The sequence below is a fragment of the Anguilla rostrata genome, chromosome 12 (genome assembly GCF_018555375.3).
Source record: "Anguilla rostrata isolate EN2019 chromosome 12, ASM1855537v3, whole genome shotgun sequence".
Taxonomy (NCBI): Eukaryota; Metazoa; Chordata; class Actinopteri; order Anguilliformes; family Anguillidae; genus Anguilla; species Anguilla rostrata.
Window position 1 is genome coordinate 35,270,627 of NC_057944.1, and position 18,067 is coordinate 35,288,693.

Sequence of the window (18,067 nt, forward strand, 5' to 3'; positions counted from 1 at the left end):
GGCATACCTAACTATCTGGGGACAGAGCCTTCTCAGTAAAAAAACCGGCTCTACGTGTTGCTCGTCGCGATCAGCGTGCCCAAAATTTCACCTGCTTATCAACGCTGACGAAAACAAAGTTTCGATTCCCTTGTGGTATTCTGTCAGTCACCTTACATAACCACATGTCTAACAGTCCCTTTGGGTTTTGGGAGTCATTTTAAGCTTACTGAATGAGGATTAAAACAAGCAAGTGCTAGGATATGCAAATAAACTCGGTATCATATCTCAACACAAATTTGCGATGTAAAACTTAAGTTTATTTTTGAATTGGGCTATCTTAGTAAATTAAGGTCTAAAATATTGTTAGTTACGCCTAAATTTAGTTTAGCCTAGCCTACTGCGCAGATAACCCTAAACTATCTGTGGCAGCGAGATGCCTTTGCATCCCAGCAACCTCAACACCAAGCGGATTTGTTCTAAAGTGGGATTCATTGTCAGCAAAGCGATTAAGCTCACTTACGCCAGAAAATGTCAAACAAACTTGTGTTCTTGGCCCACAACATTAAACGAGTGAAGGAATAAACAAGAGCAGGCATAACCTCCTTCCCAGGAGTCTTCATTCTTTTTTTTGTCCACAGACTGTTATTTTTTTTTAGTCTATATATCTTTAATGCGCGACTTACGCATTCGTGGACTGTATTTGACAGCTACTGATGAGTGTGGCAACGTTACTTTATTATCAGGCTTTAAGGACTTTTCATTTTGGTAAGATAGCCGATGACTTTTCTGACTAAACAATCTCCGTTATTAGGCCTAAAGAAGTTCATTTATTTTTCTAAACAATTTAAGCATAGTTTGCAACTTCGTTTAGCATAGACCATAGGTTTACAAGACGTCGGTTTTCATTAGGACATTTATTGCATGTCAGACACTGGATTCTTTATGTTGATGCTCTTATGTTTATTAAATAATTTAAGAGTCTATTTAAGAGTGTTAAACTTACAAAAGTGTGACTTGCAGTTTCTCATATTCACCATCTCTTTATTCATATTATTGAGTAGAAAGTAGAGTATCCCAAAACAACAGGCCAAAGCGATGACGTCACGTCACAGACATTCAAAGCTTCGTTCGATAGAGGTTGGCTAAAATTCGATTGGCAAAAAATGGCATTCGATACAGCCCTAGACAACAATCATTATAACTATGTGTCTCCGAAAGTGGCACTATTGTTATGGCACGTATGCCTTCCAACCCAGTTATTATGCCTTGGCAGGGCATGCGCATACATATACAGCACTGAGAGTGCGGCACTCTTCAGGGTTCCCCACAGAAATATCTGCGATTTTGTACCTTCTGTACCTTCTGACCCCATTTCAACAGACTGAATTCACAAACAACTTTACACCTCCACATAATAAATCCCCAAACTAAGGGGATTTTGCGTTTTCTCCTCCTTCTTTTTCCTGTCTGATTACATCATCACAAATGCTCCCAGCCCACAAATAATATGTCTCCCCATTGGACATTTAAGGTACATTAGCCAGTAGAAACATCAGATGCACATGCAAAATCAAAAAAAGTTTTAATGGCCACCCTAGATTTGATATGAATGACTTACAGACAGTGCTTTGTATGTGTGAGTAACTTGGCATTTTTGTATGGAGAAAACATGCTTTTTTTAAATCAGATATACAAATAATCTGCATTGCAACTTTGAACAGTCTATAGACTTAAAGGGCTAGGCCACCTCCACATTAAAGGCAGAAATTGATTATGAAAGTCAAAATTGTTGATTCATTGCTTAAGCTGTCACTTGTTTTAAAAAAAAAAAAAAAAATACTTCTTAACCAAAATTAAATCAAGATCTCAAAACACAAACAGAACATGCAATATACAAAAATGAAAACAGTATTGGCAAATTACAGGCCATATTTCTTAAATGTAATAAATGCAAAAACAGAGAAGTGCAGGTCTGCAAGTAATAAAAAATGAAAAATATGGATCATACCCATGAGCTCAAGCACAGAGATAGTACCCTGAGACGTTCTCAGGAGAGGATTCCACGCTGTTAAACAGACTCATTAAAAACTGCTTAAGAGTGAAAGACCTCTTCATTACCTAATGCAAGGTAATTAGGTACATGCACATTATGGTACTAACAGCATTTCATGTTTGCTCAACTATTTTTATTTGTTGACTCTGAAATATAATCTCTTCCAAAGCCTTGATTGAGGAGGAACATTGAGATTAAAAAAAGGAAACCCTAGATTGTATGATTAAACTTTAAATGGTTTATTTTTAGGCAGACATTTTTTGCTGCAGTGCCATATGCTATATAATATTGCATGTGCTGTTTGTATAAGGTCTGAACTTGATTCAACTTGATTAAATGAGAATGATTAAAATAATTTGTTGCAATGTAACAAACAGAACCAACAATACATTTTGAAATAAAATTTATTAAATATTGAATACACAAGTTACAAAAAAATACATATTACTATGTAAGAAAAGGACATGAACATATACAAAGGGCAGGTCATTACACCATCAATTCAACAACAATGTAACATAAACAGAACAGATCCATACTATAAAAAAAATACAATAAAATAAAAGTAAATCCTAAATCTCAGTCCAGTATTTCTCAGTCTTAGTTCATGTAAGCAGAATTACCAAGAAAATATTTTTCAAAACAGAAATTAAGGATACACTGTTTTGCGGAATGCCATGTTAATCTTTTGTCGGATTTCCTTTGTTTTAAGGCCATATATTATTGGGTTAAGAGTAGGGGGAAATATCAAGGTGGAAACTCCGATCATCCTCCTTAAATGAGGAGAGAGCTGCTTTATGCGATATGAGATAATTGTGAAAAGTCCTAAACACTCCAAAATGATAAAGACGGTTAAATGAGTTGTACAGGTCTGCAAAGCTTTGCTCTTTGTGTCAGAGCGTTTGTTTTTAAAGCATGCAAGCAAAATCTGAAGGTAGGTGTAGAGAATCATTCCCAGAAAAAACACTTGTATGCCGGCTGTGATGAACAGTCCGTAAATGTTGTTGATGGTGGTGTCTGCACAGACCAGTGCAAGCAGAGAGGGATTGTCACAGTAAGTTTGCGATATTAAAGATCTGCACCGAGGCAGCCGTAGTAGGAGGCCGAACAGCACGCCAATCAAGAGCAGGGCCACGAGCCACACCGATGCGATTATTTTCGCGATGTGGCTGTTGGTCATTATGGTGCTGTACTTCAGTGGGTTGCATATGGCGATGTACCTGTCGTAAGCCATGGCAGAGAGGATTAAGGCACCGGTAACCCAGTAAACGTGGACGAAAAACGCCTGAGCGATGCAGTTGGAGGCCTCGATGTACCTGGAGTCCAGCAGAATCTCTTTGATGAGTTGCAGGAAGAGGGCTGAGGAGCCAATGAGGTCATTGATGGGCAGGTTAAAGAGCAAGAAGTACATAGGCTGGTGGAGGCTCGTATTCATGATAATGGTGGCCATCATTAAAAGGTTACAGAAGATAATTAAAAGGTAACTCAGCATGGCAAAAATAAATGCAGCATACACCCCTTGAGGAGGTAGGTCAAAGCCTTGCAGTGTCAGAATGTCTGTTGAGTTTGAAGAAATTTCAACCATTGTTAAATATTCACAAGTCTCACCTAACAGAAGCCACAAAAAGCATTATTCCTGAATGGCAGAGACTCTCTTGAAAAAGCATTTAAGAAGAAGCTGAGGATGTTAAAAGTTTCATTTCCGTTGGGACATACTCTGAAATTCTGTCCAGAACAACTGAATATAACTTCAACCTGAATGAATATGATTATCCGAATCAGCATATATAATACTTGCACTCCATCTCTCCTGCTCTGTGACCTGCTGATCCAAGAGGGTTCAGTTTCACTCTCTGAACAGACGACGCATTAAACTCCGGTCACACTGCAAGCGGGGCAGAATGTGCTTTTTATATAGCATCCTTCCCTCATTAGGTAGAGCACTGCCCATTCTGAAGTCCCCTGGCGTGGCTGATGTTAGATCTACATGTGATGAGTGGGGCCTTTATGGTTTTTTCCTCTGAGGAGAGCATACAGTTGAAAACAAAACACTTTTTTTGCAAGGGGGGGTGTTTATGTGTAAAGGGTGAATAACAGCGCCATAGCGTAGCAGAAAAAAATAATAAATTAATACTGCATATGTGTATGTATATAGGGGAGACTGAGGCACAAACTAACATGGGGAATGTTTAGACATGAATGGAGTATTTGTTTTCACAAGTGAAGTGTTTTTTGATAAATTACTGATGTGTGTACACCACAGACTCCAAATACATCTCTTTTAAACCACTGTCTTGTGGGTTATAAGATTGTATAGTTTTGACACATAACAACACTAGCAAGCAGAAGCTATGTGCCATGCAGGAGTACAACTAGTATAGCTTCCACCTGTAGCAGATACATACCCGCACCTATAGTAAACACAGCCACAGTAACTTGTCATGTATCATTGTATATTCCATGTATACCAGTGGTCTCCAACCCTGGTCCTGGAGCGCTACGGGGTCTGCTGGTTTTTGTTTTCACTTTAAAATCAGCACCCAATTGAGACCCAAGACACCAGGTGAGTGGAGTTAACTGTCTAATCAACTGCTGTAATTGATTCATGAAGTGCAGAGTCACTATGAAAACCAGCAGACCCTGTAGCTATCCAGGACCAGGGTTGGAAACCACTGATGTATACCATGCACTTTGTCAGGTGCGTGGGGGGTTAGGACCCAAACGCAGAGTGAGGGGGAAAAAACACAAAACTCCAAACGGTGAATAGAAACAAAGACTTTACTTTACAAAACAGGAACTAAAGCAGGGAACAAAAAGCCTCGCAGGGCAACGCTCAAAAACAAAGAAAAACTTCAAAAACACAGGAAATAAAGAAAATCCAAAAATCCAAAAGCACGTGGAAATCAGAACATGGGAAGGTACACATGGGGCAGAAACATGATCAGAGGCACACGTAACCAACCACAACCAAGGATCCAGCACCTGAGTCAAGGAAGAAGGGAACTTGAATAGACCAGACACTGACGAGACACAGGAGGGCACCATGGCCACAGAGAGGGAAGGGAAAATGAGACAACCCAAAAACAATAATGGAATAATTGAAAGCAATAAGACAATTAAACAGGGGGAGCAGGACACAAAACAGAAGTGCCGCCATCTGGCGGCCCAACAAGGAAAGACAAAGACTGAAACACAGAACCATGACACACAGTAATTACACCATCAATTCAACAACCACGCGTGGAAGAAAAAATTCTTCATACCACAACATTTATTTATAGTGGAAGCTGAACCTGAAAGCTTCCTGTTTGCTTGTTGCTTCCCATTAATTCCACTGGGCCTTTCCTGAAAAAAACACATACTGTATCATAAAGGGTATTTTTACAGCTACAACTAGTTCACCATTTCACTCTTTGTTCTTTAAATGTCCTATCCTTAAGCCTTCTGCGGTTCTAGAGTCACACAAGGAGCTGCAAAGGAAGATCATCTGTGAGAATAACAACAGGGAGGGAAAAGTCTTCCATCAGACTCTCTGCCATATGACTTAAAGATTAACAAGAGGCTACATTCCTCTACTTTACTTTCATATTCATTTTGGAGCACAAACATCACATTTAGGTATATCTAAAGCACTGAACTGAAAACGTGAATGTGATTCTCCAGAAAAATATATTTTTCATGTTGCTATATGAATAATTTTGGAGCCATAAAACTAATGGTTTTATATGCTTTTTCATCAAAAGCTGTTTGAAAACACTGGTTTTCAAAGTCTAGGATTGGCTGAGTAATTATTGGACTTCTTAAAGCACTTGCATGTCTTACATAAATTAAACACTGTATGTCTAAACTATCTTTAAAATGACATGCAAGAGAAACTGGGCAGCTACTTTTCTGGTTATGCACTGGAGACATGTATGCTGATAGGGCTAAAAGACTCCTGTTGATCCGTTCTAAAAGAAAAAAAAAGTAAGTAAAAAAAATCCTAAATTTCTAGAATTTCTCAGACTTAGTAAGCAGTATTACCACAAAAATATTTTTCAAAAGAAAAATTAAGGATTCACTGTTTTACGGATTGCTATGTTAATCCTCTGTCGGATGTCCTTTGTTTTAAGGCCGTATATTATTGGGTTGAGAGTAGGGGGCAATATCAAGGTGGAAACTCCGATCATCCTCCTTAAATGAGGAGAGAGCTGCTTTATGCGATATGAGATAATTGTGAAAAGTCCTAAACATTCCGAAATGATGAAGATGGTTAAATGAGTTGTACAGGTCTGTAAAGCTTTGCTCTTTGTGTCAGAGTGTTTGTTTTTAAAGCATGCAAGCAAAATCTGAATGTAGGTGTAGAGAATCATACCCAGAAAAAACACTTGCAAGCCGGCTGTGATGAACAGTCCGTAAATGTTGTTGATGGTGGTGTCTGCACAGACTAGTGCAAGCAGAGAGGGATTGTCACAGTAAGTTTGCGATATTAAAGATCTGCACCGAGGCAGCCGTAGTAGGAGGCCGAACAGCACGCCAATCAAGAGCAGGGCCACGAGCCACACCGATGCGATTATTTTCGCGATGTGGCTGTTGGTCATTATGGTGCTGTACTTCAGTGGGTTGCATATGGCGATGTACCTGTCGTAAGCCATGGCAGAGAGGATTAAGGCACCGGTAACCCAGTAAATGTGGACGAAAAACGCCTGAGCGATGCAGTTGGAGGCCTCGATGTACCTGGAGTCCAGCAGGATCTCTTTGATGAGTTGCAGGAAGACGGCTGAGGAGCCAATGAGGTCACTGATGGGCAGGTTAAAGAGCAAGAAGTACATAGGCTGGTGGAGGCTCTTATTCATGATAATGGTGGCCATCAGGAAAACGTTACAGAAGATAATTAAAAGGTAACTCAGCATGGCGAAAATAAATGCAGCATACACCCCTTGAGGAGATAGGTCAAAGCCTTGCAGTGTCAGAATGTCTGTTGAATTTGAAGAAATTTCAACCATTGTTAAATATTCACAAGTCTCACCTAACAGAAGCCACAAGAAGCATTATTCCTGAATGGCAGAGAGTCTCTTGAAAATGCATTTAAGAAGAAGCTGAGAATGTTAAAAGTTTCATTTCCGTTGGGACATACTCTGAAATTCTGTCCAAAACAACTGAATATAACTTCAAGCTGTATGAATATGATGATTCGAATCAGCATATATAATACTTGCACTCCATCTCTTCTGCTCTGTGACCTGCAGAACCAACAGGGTTCAGTTTCACTCTCTGAACAGACGACGGGGCAGAATGTGCTTTTTATATAGCATCCTTCCCTCATTAGGTAGAGCACTGCCCATTCTGAAGTCCCCTGGCGTGGCTGATGTTAGATCTACATGTGATGAGTTGGGGCCTTTATGGTTTTTTCCTCTGAGGAGAGCATACAGTTGAAAACAAAACACTTTTTTTTGCAGGGGGGGTGTTTATGTGTAAAGGGTGAATAACAATCACCATAAATTAATATTGCATATGTGTATGTATATAGGGGAGACTGAGGCACAAGCTAACATGGGGAATGTTTAGACATGAATGGAGTATTTGTTTTCACAAGTGAAGTGTTTTTTGATAAATTACTGATGTGTGTACACCACAGACTCCAAATACATCTCATTTAAACCACTGTCTTGTGGGATATAAGATTGTTTACTTTTGACACATAGCTTCTGCTTGCTAGTGTTGTTATGTGCCATGCAGGAGTACAACTAGTATAGCTTCCACTTGTAGCAGATACATACCCGCACCTATAGTAAACACAGCCACAGTAACTTGTCATGTATCATTGTATGTTCCATGTATACCAGTGGTCTCCAACCCTGGTCCTGGAGCGCTACGGGGTCTGCTGGTTTTTGTTTTCACTTTAAAATCAGCACCCAATTGAGACCCAAGACACCAGGTGAGTTGAGTTAACTGTCTAATCAACTGCTGTAATTGATTCATGAAGTGCAGAGTCACTATGAAAACCAGCAGACCCTGTAGCTCTCCAGGACCAGGGTTGGAGACCACTGATGTATACCATGCACTTATTCTGTCCTGTATGGGCTACTATAGATAATGGGGAGCACACGCTCTTAGCCGTGGGGCGCTGTTGGATGTTGTTGACCGGGGTTATGCATTCAAACGACAAAGCGCTTCTCATCACATTAATACCGCTAATCAAATCAACCGGCAGTAAATTGTGTAAGAGGGAAGTCAAACTGGGACCCAGAAAAGGCTGGCATTTGAACGAGCCTGCACGCTGGGACTCATCCTGTACTTCAAAGGACCCGAGAGCCTTGTGATAAAACAATAGGTTACTCGGACTTCCTCTGGATGAGCAGGCCATTTGGCTCTCTGGACCGTTACCCTCTGGACAAGACTGAGACTAGGGGAACTGGACTGGTTGTTTATGGTTGTGTGAGCAAGCCGTTGGCTCTCTGGAATGTTGCCATCTGGACACAACTAAGATAAGGGGAACTAGTCTCTTTGTCTAGGGTTGTGGGTGTGTGTGTGTTGGGACCATTAAGGGTGAAAAGGTCATCAGGCCTCTGGCCAAATGGTGGGGCAACTGCACGGGACAGTACCACAGTGCCCTTATGTGGGCCCCTCTGCCATTACACTTTTTATTTCTTTTCTGGATCTGGATTCTAAACCATCTGTTTATCATATTCAAAAACCCTGTAAAACCTTACAAACCATGCACATGTTTTCATTATATTACTGTATTATGCCTTATGTAGTAATATTACTGTATTATGCCTTATGCCTTATGTAGCCTTATGCATGTAAAATGGTTTAACAAAAGGGTATTTTCATGACAACTGCACTATAATATTACATCCCCTGGACATGTTTGGTATGGGCGTATTCAGGGAAATTCAAGAAATTGAATTGAATATGTTTCATACCAAATAACATTTAATAAAACATAGTTTCAGAAACTCAGGGAAAAAATATCACAATGGAATGTCCTCTCTGGTAATCATCTCCTTTTCCCAATTTCCCCACTAATTGTTTTAACAGCAGCCTCCAAATGGTGGGGGCTGAAATTCCAGATTTGACTCGGCCAGGTTAATTTATGGCAATGCCGCCTAGGCCAAACGCGGGATTTGGCTTAAAAGGAAGGGAGACAAAGCAATCTAGGAAGATCGTAATCGACTTCCCACATTGCACATACTCTGTGCTCTGTGTGTAGATAGACAAGGAAGATCGTAATCGACTTCCCACATTGCACATACTCTGTGCTCTGTGTGTAGCTAGACAAGGAAGATCGTAACCGACTTCCCACACTGCACTGTGTTCTGTGCATAGTTGAACAGGGAAGATCGCAATCGACTTCCCACACTGCGCAGACTCTGTGATTTTGTGTGTAGCTAAACAGGCTGGGTAAGAACTTTTTACTCTGTATTTATGTTTTTAAACCTTATAATTGATTGTGAATTTGAAGCTAATGACCTACCTGCCTGTTAAATAAATTCTTATTTTTAACTTGCGTGGTCTTCATGACTCTAATCCATTTTATCTTCTTTTCAGCCGAAATTCCGATTAAATACTCAGGAGGACAATTATGACTAGGACCTACTGATCAGGGGTCTAGTACAGCGAACATCTTTAGTGAGGTCTTCAAGTTAGATAGGCGACCACGATCTGCCCGCTAACGAGATTGGTGGTATTGGTTCTTGTGTTATGGCTTAAGAGGACCCATGGGCGTTATACGCCGGTTCTTGTCAAATTCGCCTTAAGGAGCCCGATAGATACACACTGTCCTGGGCTCATAACTATCTATGCACAAAGGAAGGCATGTATTATGGTGGTCAGCCTCCTACCCTCTGGGTTCTTCACCGAACTGAGATTTAACAATAGTGCTAAACCCAGGAGCATATATTGAGGAATGATGGCACAAGATAGAGTCGAGTGTAACCACTCCCAAGTTCCACGTATAGTTAAACCCAAATTTTAAATTCTAATTTCATTTGGAGTCAGATTATCACGAGGGTAAAACCTAGTAACTGTTACGCTTACTTGCTGTGGTCATGGATATATTTTATGTGTTGTTCCGTGCATTTGTGAATATTCTGTTGCTCCCATTGGAATATTGGCAGTCTGGCGACAGATCAGATATATCTCTGATGACAGCATAGCCCCGTTTGCGAACGGAGAGTAACCAGAATGCTACTGGTCCGTTTCAGGCCAGTCTTAAGCGGGATATGAAGCAGCGCCTTCATATCTGACCCGCGGCAACGGAACCAGTGCATTCTTAAGTATAATTGTGCCCTGTTCTTACGAACAGAGGAAAAATAAATAACATCTCCGGTTTTGAATCACACCAGCCAAGGGAAAACACACGGTGCCTTCCCCTCCAGCTACAAACCCTCATTGGTCTAGCTGTGAGGTGTTTACAATTGCATCAAGGAAATTAGCTGTTTCAACCCGTCGTAACACACAACACTGCACAAAAAATTTATTGCCAGTCATTTCGGTGTCACCGCCCTCTGATGGTGTCACCCGGTGCGGTCCGCACCCCATGCATCCCCCTAGTAAGGCCTCTGCATATGCATCACCTCCTGTCTAAATTGCTTACTATTGTGGACATGCTGCAGTATTTCTAAATGTGCAGGGGCATGGTAGGTTTTGCAGAAGCATTGGAAAATGCCCACATTTAAAATTTGAGCAGTCATATGATATTTACTCGCAAAAAAAAGTTAAATGAAAAAAGTAAATTCAAGATTCAACTAGACGCCTAGATTTCGGCTTTTGCTCACTGGGAATTTCCATTTGCATCGACTGCCACTTTTACATTTGTCTCTTTCATTTTTGTATAAAACGTGTTGATCTCAGGCAATTAAAAAAAAAAACAGCTGTACGTACATAGTTCTTTAATGCAGATGTGCAGTAATAGATTAATGCAGCAACACACAGAAAAAAAAATAATAAACACAGAACTTGATCAAATATAGTTTATTTTTCAATTCAACATCTGCAGAAAGTGCACAAGTGCTTAAGGGCAAAATGAAAAGCAATACATGTGCCTTTTTTGCTAATTCACTTGAGCACTACTATCAGTCACATCATACAAGACGTGTAAAACCTTTTGGGGAATTATGTTGTGGGGATGGTTACCTTGTGTGCTGGTTTTTATTATGATTTAAAATGAAATTCCCCAAATATGAAGACCATTCAGGTCAGTTTGCTCACCGTTTCTTATTTTAAATATAGCTCCTTACTAGGTTATACTAAATAGTGAATATGACTTAATAAACTGCTGATGTAAGAAGCATTAAATATTTATTTCATTGCTGTAATAGGATATAATAAATGATGAACAACAGGAATTACGTTTTGCCTGTTATGGATCATACCCATGAGCTCAAGCACAGAGATAGTACCCTGAGACATTCTCAGGAGAGGATTCCTCGCTGTTCAACAGACTCTTCAAAAACTGCTTAAGAGTGAAAGACCTCTTCATTACCTAATGCAAGGTAATTAGGTACATGCACATTATGGTACTAACAACATTTCAAGTTTGCTCAACTATTTTTGTTTGTTGTCTCTGGAAGGTCTAAACTTGATTCAATGAAATGAGAATGATTAAAATAATTTGTTGCAATGTAACATAAACAGAACCAACAATACATTTTGAAATCAAATTTATTAAATATTGAATACATAAATTACAAAAAAATACATTTTACTATGTAAGAGAGGTACAAAAGGGCAGGTAATTACACCAATTCAACAACCACGCGTGGAAGTAAGAATTCTTCATACCACAACATTTATTTACAGTGGAAGCTGTACCTGACAGCTTCCTGTTTGCTTGTTGCTTCCCATTAATTCCACCTGGCCTTTCCTGAAAAAAACACACATTGTATCATAAAGGGTATTTTTACAGCTACAACTAGTTCACCATTTCACTTTTTGTTCTTTAAATGTCCTATCCTTAAGCCTTCTGCAGTTCTAGAGACACGCAAGGTGCTGCAAAGGAACATCATCTGTGAGAATAACAACAGGGAGGGAAAAGTCTTCCATCAGACTCTCTGTCATATGACTTAAAGATTAACAAGAGGCTACATTCCTCTTTACTTTACTTTCATATTCATTTTGGAGCACAAACATCACATTTATGTACATCTAAAGCACTGAATTGAAAACATGTGAATGTGATTCTCCAGAAAAATATATTTTTCATGTTGCTATATGAATAATTTTGGAGCCATAAAACTAATGGTTTTATATGCTTTTTCATCAAAAGCTGTTTGAAAAGACTGGTTTTCAAAGTCTAGGATTGGCTGAGGAATTATTGGACTTCTTAAAGCACTTTTAATGTCTTACATAGTTTAGACATACAGTGTATAAATTCTTTAAAATGACATGGGCAGCTACTTTTCTGGTTATGCACTGGAGACATGTATGCTGATAGGGCTAAAAGACTCTTGTTGATCCGTTCGAAAAAAAAATAAATAAGTAAATAAATAAATCCTAAATTTCTAGTATTTCTCAGACTTAGTAAGCAGTATTACCACAAAAATATTTTTCAAAAGAAAAATTAAGGATTCACTGTTTTGCGGATTGCCATGTTAATCCTCTGTCGGATGTCCTTTGTTTTAAGGCCGTATATTATTGGGTCGAGAGTAGGGGGAAATATCAAGGTGGAAACTCCAATCATCCTCTTGAAATGAGGAGACAGCTGCTTTACGCGATATGAGATAATTGTGAAAAGTCCTAAACACTCCAAAATGATGAAGAGGGTTAAATGAGTTGTACAGGTCTGCAAAGCTTTGCTCTTTGTGTCAGAGTGTTTGTTTTTAAAGCATGCAAGCAAAATCTGAAGGTAGGTGTAGAGAATCATACCCACGGCGAACACTTGCAAGCCGGCTGTGATGAACAGTCCGTAAATGTTGTTGATGGTGGTGTCTGCACAGACTAGTGCAAGCAGAGAGGGATTGTCACAGAAAGTTTGCGATATTAAAGATCTGCACCGAGGCAGCCGTAGTAGGAGGCCGAACAGCACGCCCATCAAGAGCAGGGCCACGAGCCACACCGATGCGATTATTTTCGCGATGTGGCTGTTGGTCATTATGGTGCTGTACTTCAGTGGGTTGCATATGGCGATGTACCTGTCGTAAGCCATGGCAGAGAGGATTAAGGCAGCGGTAACCCAGTAAATGTGGACGAAGAACGCCTGAGCGATGCAGTTGGAGGCCTCGATGTACCTGGAGTCCAGCAGGATCTCTTTGATGAGTTGCAGGAAGAAGGCTGAGGAGCCAATGAGGTCATTGATGGGCATGTTAAAGAGCAAGAAGTACATAGGCTGGTGGAGGCTCTTATTCATGATAATGATGGACATCAGGAAAACGTTACAGAAGATAATTAAAAGGTAACTCAGCATGGCGAAAATAAATGCAGCATACACCCCTTGAGGAGGTAGGTCAAAGCCTTGCAGTGTCAGAATGTCTGTTGAGTTTGAAGAAATTTCAACCATAGTTAAATATTCACAAGTCTCACCTAACAGAAGCCACAAAAAGCATTATTCCTGAATGGCAGAGACTCTCTTGAAAAAGCATTTAAGAAGAAGCTGAGGATGTTAAAAGTTTCATTTCCGTTGGGACATACTCTGAAATTCTGTCCAGAACAACTGAATATAACTTCAACCTGAATGAATATGATGATCCGAATCAGCATATATAATACTTGCACTCCATCTCTCCTGCTCTGTGACCCGCTGAGCCAACAGGGTTCAGTTTCACTCTCTGAACAGACGACGCATTAAACTCCGGTCACACTGCAAGCGGGGCAGAATGTGCTTTTTATATTGCATCCTTCCCTCATTAGGTAGAGCGCTGCCCATTCTGAAGTCCCCTGGCGTGGCTGATGTTAGATCTACATGTGATGAGTGGGGCCTTTATGGTTTTTTCCTCTGAGGAGAGCATACAGTTGAAAACAAAACACTTTTTTTGCAAGGGGGGGTGTTTATGTGTAAAGGGTGAATAACAATCACCATAAATTAATATTGCATATGTGTATGTATATAGGGGAGACTGAGGCACAAGCTAACATGGAGATTGTTTAGACATGAATGGAGTATTTGTTTTCACAAGTGAAGTCTTTTTTGATAAATTCATGATGTGTGTACACCACAGACTCCCAATATATCTCTTTTAAACCACTGTCTTGTGGGTTATAAGATTGTACAGTTTTGACACATAACACTAGCAAGCAGAAGCTATGTGCCATGCAGGAGTACGACTAGCATAGCTTCCACCTGTAGCAGATACATACCCGCACCTCTAGTAAACACAGCCACAGTAACTTGTCATGTATCATTGTATGTTCCATGTATACCAGTGGTCTCCAACCCTGGTCCTGGAGTGCTACGGGGTCTGCTGGTTTTTGTTTTCACTTTAAAATCAGCACCCAATTGAGACCCAAGACACCAGGTGAGTTGAGTTAACTGTCTAATCAACTGCTGTAATTGATTCATGAAGTGCAGAGTCACTATGAAAACCAGCAGACCCTGTAGCTCTCCAGGACCAGGGTTGGAGACCACTGATGTATACCATGCACTTATTCTGTCCTGTATGGGCTACTATAGATAATGGGGAGCACACGCTCTAAGCCATATTTTCAGAGACATTTATCACGTAGGCCTAATAATGGTAGGTGTCATATACGGTTAGTTAGTCAAAATATAGGCCATCTTTACACGATAAATATCAAAGATGAAGACGGTGGACAGAATTGTTGAATTCACCGGACTTAGTTGTATTAAAACTAAATTTGTTCTGACCTTTTTTCCGTCATTTTCGGAGACTGTTATAACATACCCCAGAGCAACTACAGGGCGAGATGTATCATTTCATTTACGGTACTTTTGGTTGAACTGTAATCAACTGTACTGATGGTCCATCTGTTTGGTTCCCTTTGTTCTCTGGCATGGCACGTCAGTCCTCTGCCAGCTGGAGGTCACAGTAGCCTCTTTGTCAAGTCCCTTCTCAAACCATTATCCCATATGCACAGTGGCGTCACTAGGATTGGTGACACCCGGTGCGGTCGACTGTTGGTGTCACCCGATGTTGTTGACTGGTGGGGGGGGGGGTGCTGTGTTGTCAACCAGGGGGCGGGAGAAATGGGGCGCTGTTGGAGGTTGGGTTATGCATTCAAACAACAAAGCACTTCTCGACACATTAATACCGCTAATCAAATCAACCGGCAGTAAACTGCATCGAGGAAATGTTTCAACCCGTCGTAACACACAACACTGCACAAAAATTATTTGTTGGCAGTCATTTCGGTGTCACCGCCCTCTGATGGTGTCACCCGGTGCGGTCCGCACCCCATGCATCCCCCTAGTGAGGCCTCTGCATATGCACCACCTCCTGTCTAAATTGCTTACTCCTGTGGACATGCTGCAGTATTTCTAAATGTGCAGGGGCATGGTAGGTTTTGCAGAAGCATTGGAAAATGCCCACATTTAAAATGAGAGCAGTCATATGGCATTTACTCGCAAAAAAAAGTTAAATGAAAAATGTAAATTCAAGATTCAACTAGATAACTCGATTTCGGCTTTTGCTCACTGGGAATTTCCATTTGCATTGACTGTGCTACTTTTACATTTGTCTCTTTCATTTTTGTAGAAAACGTGTTTATCTCAGGCAAAAAAAAAAAAACAGCTGTACATACATAGTTCTTTACAGCAGATGAGCAGTAATGGATTAATGCAGCAACACACAGAAAAAAAAATAAACACAGAACTTGATCAAATATAGTTTATTTTTCAATTCAACATCTGCAGAAAGTGCACAAGTGCTTAAGGGCAAAATGAAAAGCAATACATGTGCCTTTTTTGCTAATTCACTTGAGCACTACTATCAGTCACATCATACAAGATGTGTAAAGCCTTTTGAGGAATTCTGTTGTGGGGATGGTTACCTTGTGTGCTGGTTTTTATTATGATTTAAAATGAAATTCCCCAAATATGAAGACCATTCAGGTCTTCAGGGCAGCTACTTTTCTGGTTGTGCACTGGAGACATGTATGCTGATAGGGCTAAAAGACTCCTGTTGATCTACTGTAAAAAAAAAATTTTTTTAAGTAAATAAATCCTAAATTTCTAGTATTTCTCAGACTTAGTAAGCAGTATTACCACAAATATTTTTCAAAAGAAAAATTAAGGATTCACTGTTTTGCGGATTGCCATGTTAATCCTCTGTCGGATGTCCTTTGTTTTAAGGCCGTATATTATTGGGTTGAGAGTAGGGGGAAATATCAAGGTGGAAACTCCAATCATCCTCTTTAAATGAGGAGACAGCTGCTTTACACGATATGAGATAATTGTGAAAAGTCCTAAACACTCCAAAATGATGAAGAGGGTTAAATGAGTTGTACAGGTCTGCAAAGCTTTGCTCTTTGTGTCAGAGTGTTTGTTTTTAAAGCATGCAAGCAAAATCTGAAGGTAGGTGTAGAGAATCATACCCACGGCGAACACTTGCAAGCCGGCTGTGATGAACAGTCCGTAAATGTTGTTGATGGTGGTGTCTGCACAGACTAGTGCAAGCAGAGAGGGATTGTCACAGTAAGTTTGCGATATTAAAGATCTGCACCGAGGCAGCCGTAGTAGTAAGAAGAACAGCACGCCAATCAAGAGCAGGGCCACGAGCCACACCGATGCGATTATTTTCGCGATGTGGCTGTTGGTCATTATGGTGCTGTACTTCAGTGGGTTGCATATGGCGATGTACCTGTCGTAAGCCATGGCAGAGAGGATTAAAGCAGCAGTAACCCAATAAACGTGGATGAAGAACGCCTGAGCGATGCAGTTGGAGGCCTCAATGTACCTGGAGTCCAGCAGGATCTCTTTGATGAGTTGCAGGAAGAAGGTTGAGGAGCCAATGAGGTCATTGATGGGCAGGTTAAAGAGCAGGATGTACATGGGCTGGTGGAGGCTCTTATTCATGATAATAGTGGCCATCAGGAAAACGTTACAGAAGATAATTAAAAGGTAACTCAGCATGGCGAAAATAAATGCAGCATACACCCCTTGAGGAGGTAGGTCAAAGCCTTGCAGTGTCAGAATGTCTGTTGAGTTTGAAGAAATTTCAACCATTGTTAAATATTCACAAGTCTCACCTAACAGAAGTCACAAGAAGCATTATTCCTGAATGGCAGAGAGTCTCTTGAAAACGCATTTAAGCAGAAGCTGAGAATGTTGAAAGCTTAATTCTTGTGAGGACATTCTTATGATGATCCGAATCAGCATATATAGTACTTGCACTCCTTCTCTCCTTCTCTTTGACCTGCAGAACCAACAGGGTTCAGTTTCACTCTCTGAACAGACGACGCATTAAACTCCGGTCACACTGCAAGCGGGGCAGAATGTGCTTTTTATATAGCATCCTTCCCTCATTAGGTAGAGCACTGCCCATTCTGAAGTCCCCTGGCGTGGCTGATGTTAGATCTACATGTGATGAGTGGGGCCTTTATGGTTTGTTCCTCTGAGGAGAGCATACAGTTGAAAACAAAACACTTTTTTTGCAGGGGGGGGGTGTTTATGTGTAAAGGGTGAATAACAAACAATCACATAAATTAATATTGCATATGTGTATGTATATAGGGGACACTGAGGCACAATCTAACATGGGGAATGTTTAGACATGAATGGAGTATTTGTTTTCACAAGTGAAGTCTTTTTTGATAAATTACTGATGTGTGTACACCACAGACTCCAAATACATCTCATTTAAACCACTGTCTTGTGGGTTATAAGATTGTATAGTTTTGACACATAACAACACTAGCAAGCCGAAGCTGTGCACCATGCAGAAGTACAACTAGCATAGCTTCCACCTATAGCAAATACATGCCCGCGCCTATAGTAAACACAGCCACAGTAACTTCTCATGTATCATTGTATGTTCCATGTATACCACCAGTGGTCTCCAATCCTGGTCCTGGAGCGGTACGGGGTCTGCTGGTTTTTGTTTTCACTTTAAAATCAGCACCCAGTTGAGACCCAAGACACCAGGTGAGTTGAGT

General features: G+C 40.5%; 4 protein-coding genes and 1 long non-coding RNA gene across 7 annotated transcripts in view; 1 reads left to right on the plus strand and 4 right to left on the minus strand.

The window, feature by feature from the left end:
• LOC135236192 (uncharacterized) overlaps nt 1–18,067 on the plus strand; it is a 66,095-nt gene that overhangs the window by 27,962 nt on the left and 20,066 nt on the right. The gene's annotated exons all lie outside the window — the stretch shown is intronic.
• On the minus strand, nt 2,400–4,041 carry LOC135236482 (olfactory receptor 52N5-like). Its single transcript, XM_064302906.1, has one exon. It carries the CDS (start codon nt 3,618–3,620, stop codon nt 2,685–2,687), a length of 936 nt encoding a protein of 311 aa, XP_064158976.1. The 5' UTR covers nt 3,621–4,041; the 3' UTR covers nt 2,400–2,684.
• On the minus strand, nt 6,045–7,288 carry LOC135236886 (olfactory receptor 52N5-like). The gene has a single exon (XM_064303475.1). It carries the CDS (start codon nt 7,018–7,020, stop codon nt 6,085–6,087), a length of 936 nt encoding a protein of 311 aa, XP_064159545.1. The 5' UTR covers nt 7,021–7,288; the 3' UTR covers nt 6,045–6,084.
• On the minus strand, nt 12,396–13,749 carry LOC135236818 (olfactory receptor 52N5-like). Its single transcript, XM_064303353.1, has one exon. The coding sequence runs from the start codon at nt 13,515–13,517 to the stop codon at nt 12,582–12,584; it is 936 nt and encodes a 311-aa protein (XP_064159423.1). The 5' UTR covers nt 13,518–13,749; the 3' UTR covers nt 12,396–12,581.
• Nucleotides 15,654–17,375, minus strand: LOC135236830 (olfactory receptor 52N5-like). The gene has a single exon (XM_064303374.1). The coding sequence runs from the start codon at nt 17,136–17,138 to the stop codon at nt 16,203–16,205; it is 936 nt and encodes a 311-aa protein (XP_064159444.1). The 5' UTR covers nt 17,139–17,375; the 3' UTR covers nt 15,654–16,202.

Bases quoted from the DNA above. Each gene is read 5' to 3' on its own strand.
- LOC135236818 (XM_064303353.1), bottom strand. From the start codon at position 13,517: ATGGTTGAAATTTCTTCAAACTCAACAGACATTCTGACACTGCAAGGC.
- LOC135236482 (XM_064302906.1), bottom strand. From the start codon at position 3,620: ATGGTTGAAATTTCTTCAAACTCAACAGACATTCTGACACTGCAAGGC.
- LOC135236830 (XM_064303374.1), bottom strand. From the start codon at position 17,138: ATGGTTGAAATTTCTTCAAACTCAACAGACATTCTGACACTGCAAGGC.
- LOC135236886 (XM_064303475.1), bottom strand. From the start codon at position 7,020: ATGGTTGAAATTTCTTCAAATTCAACAGACATTCTGACACTGCAAGGC.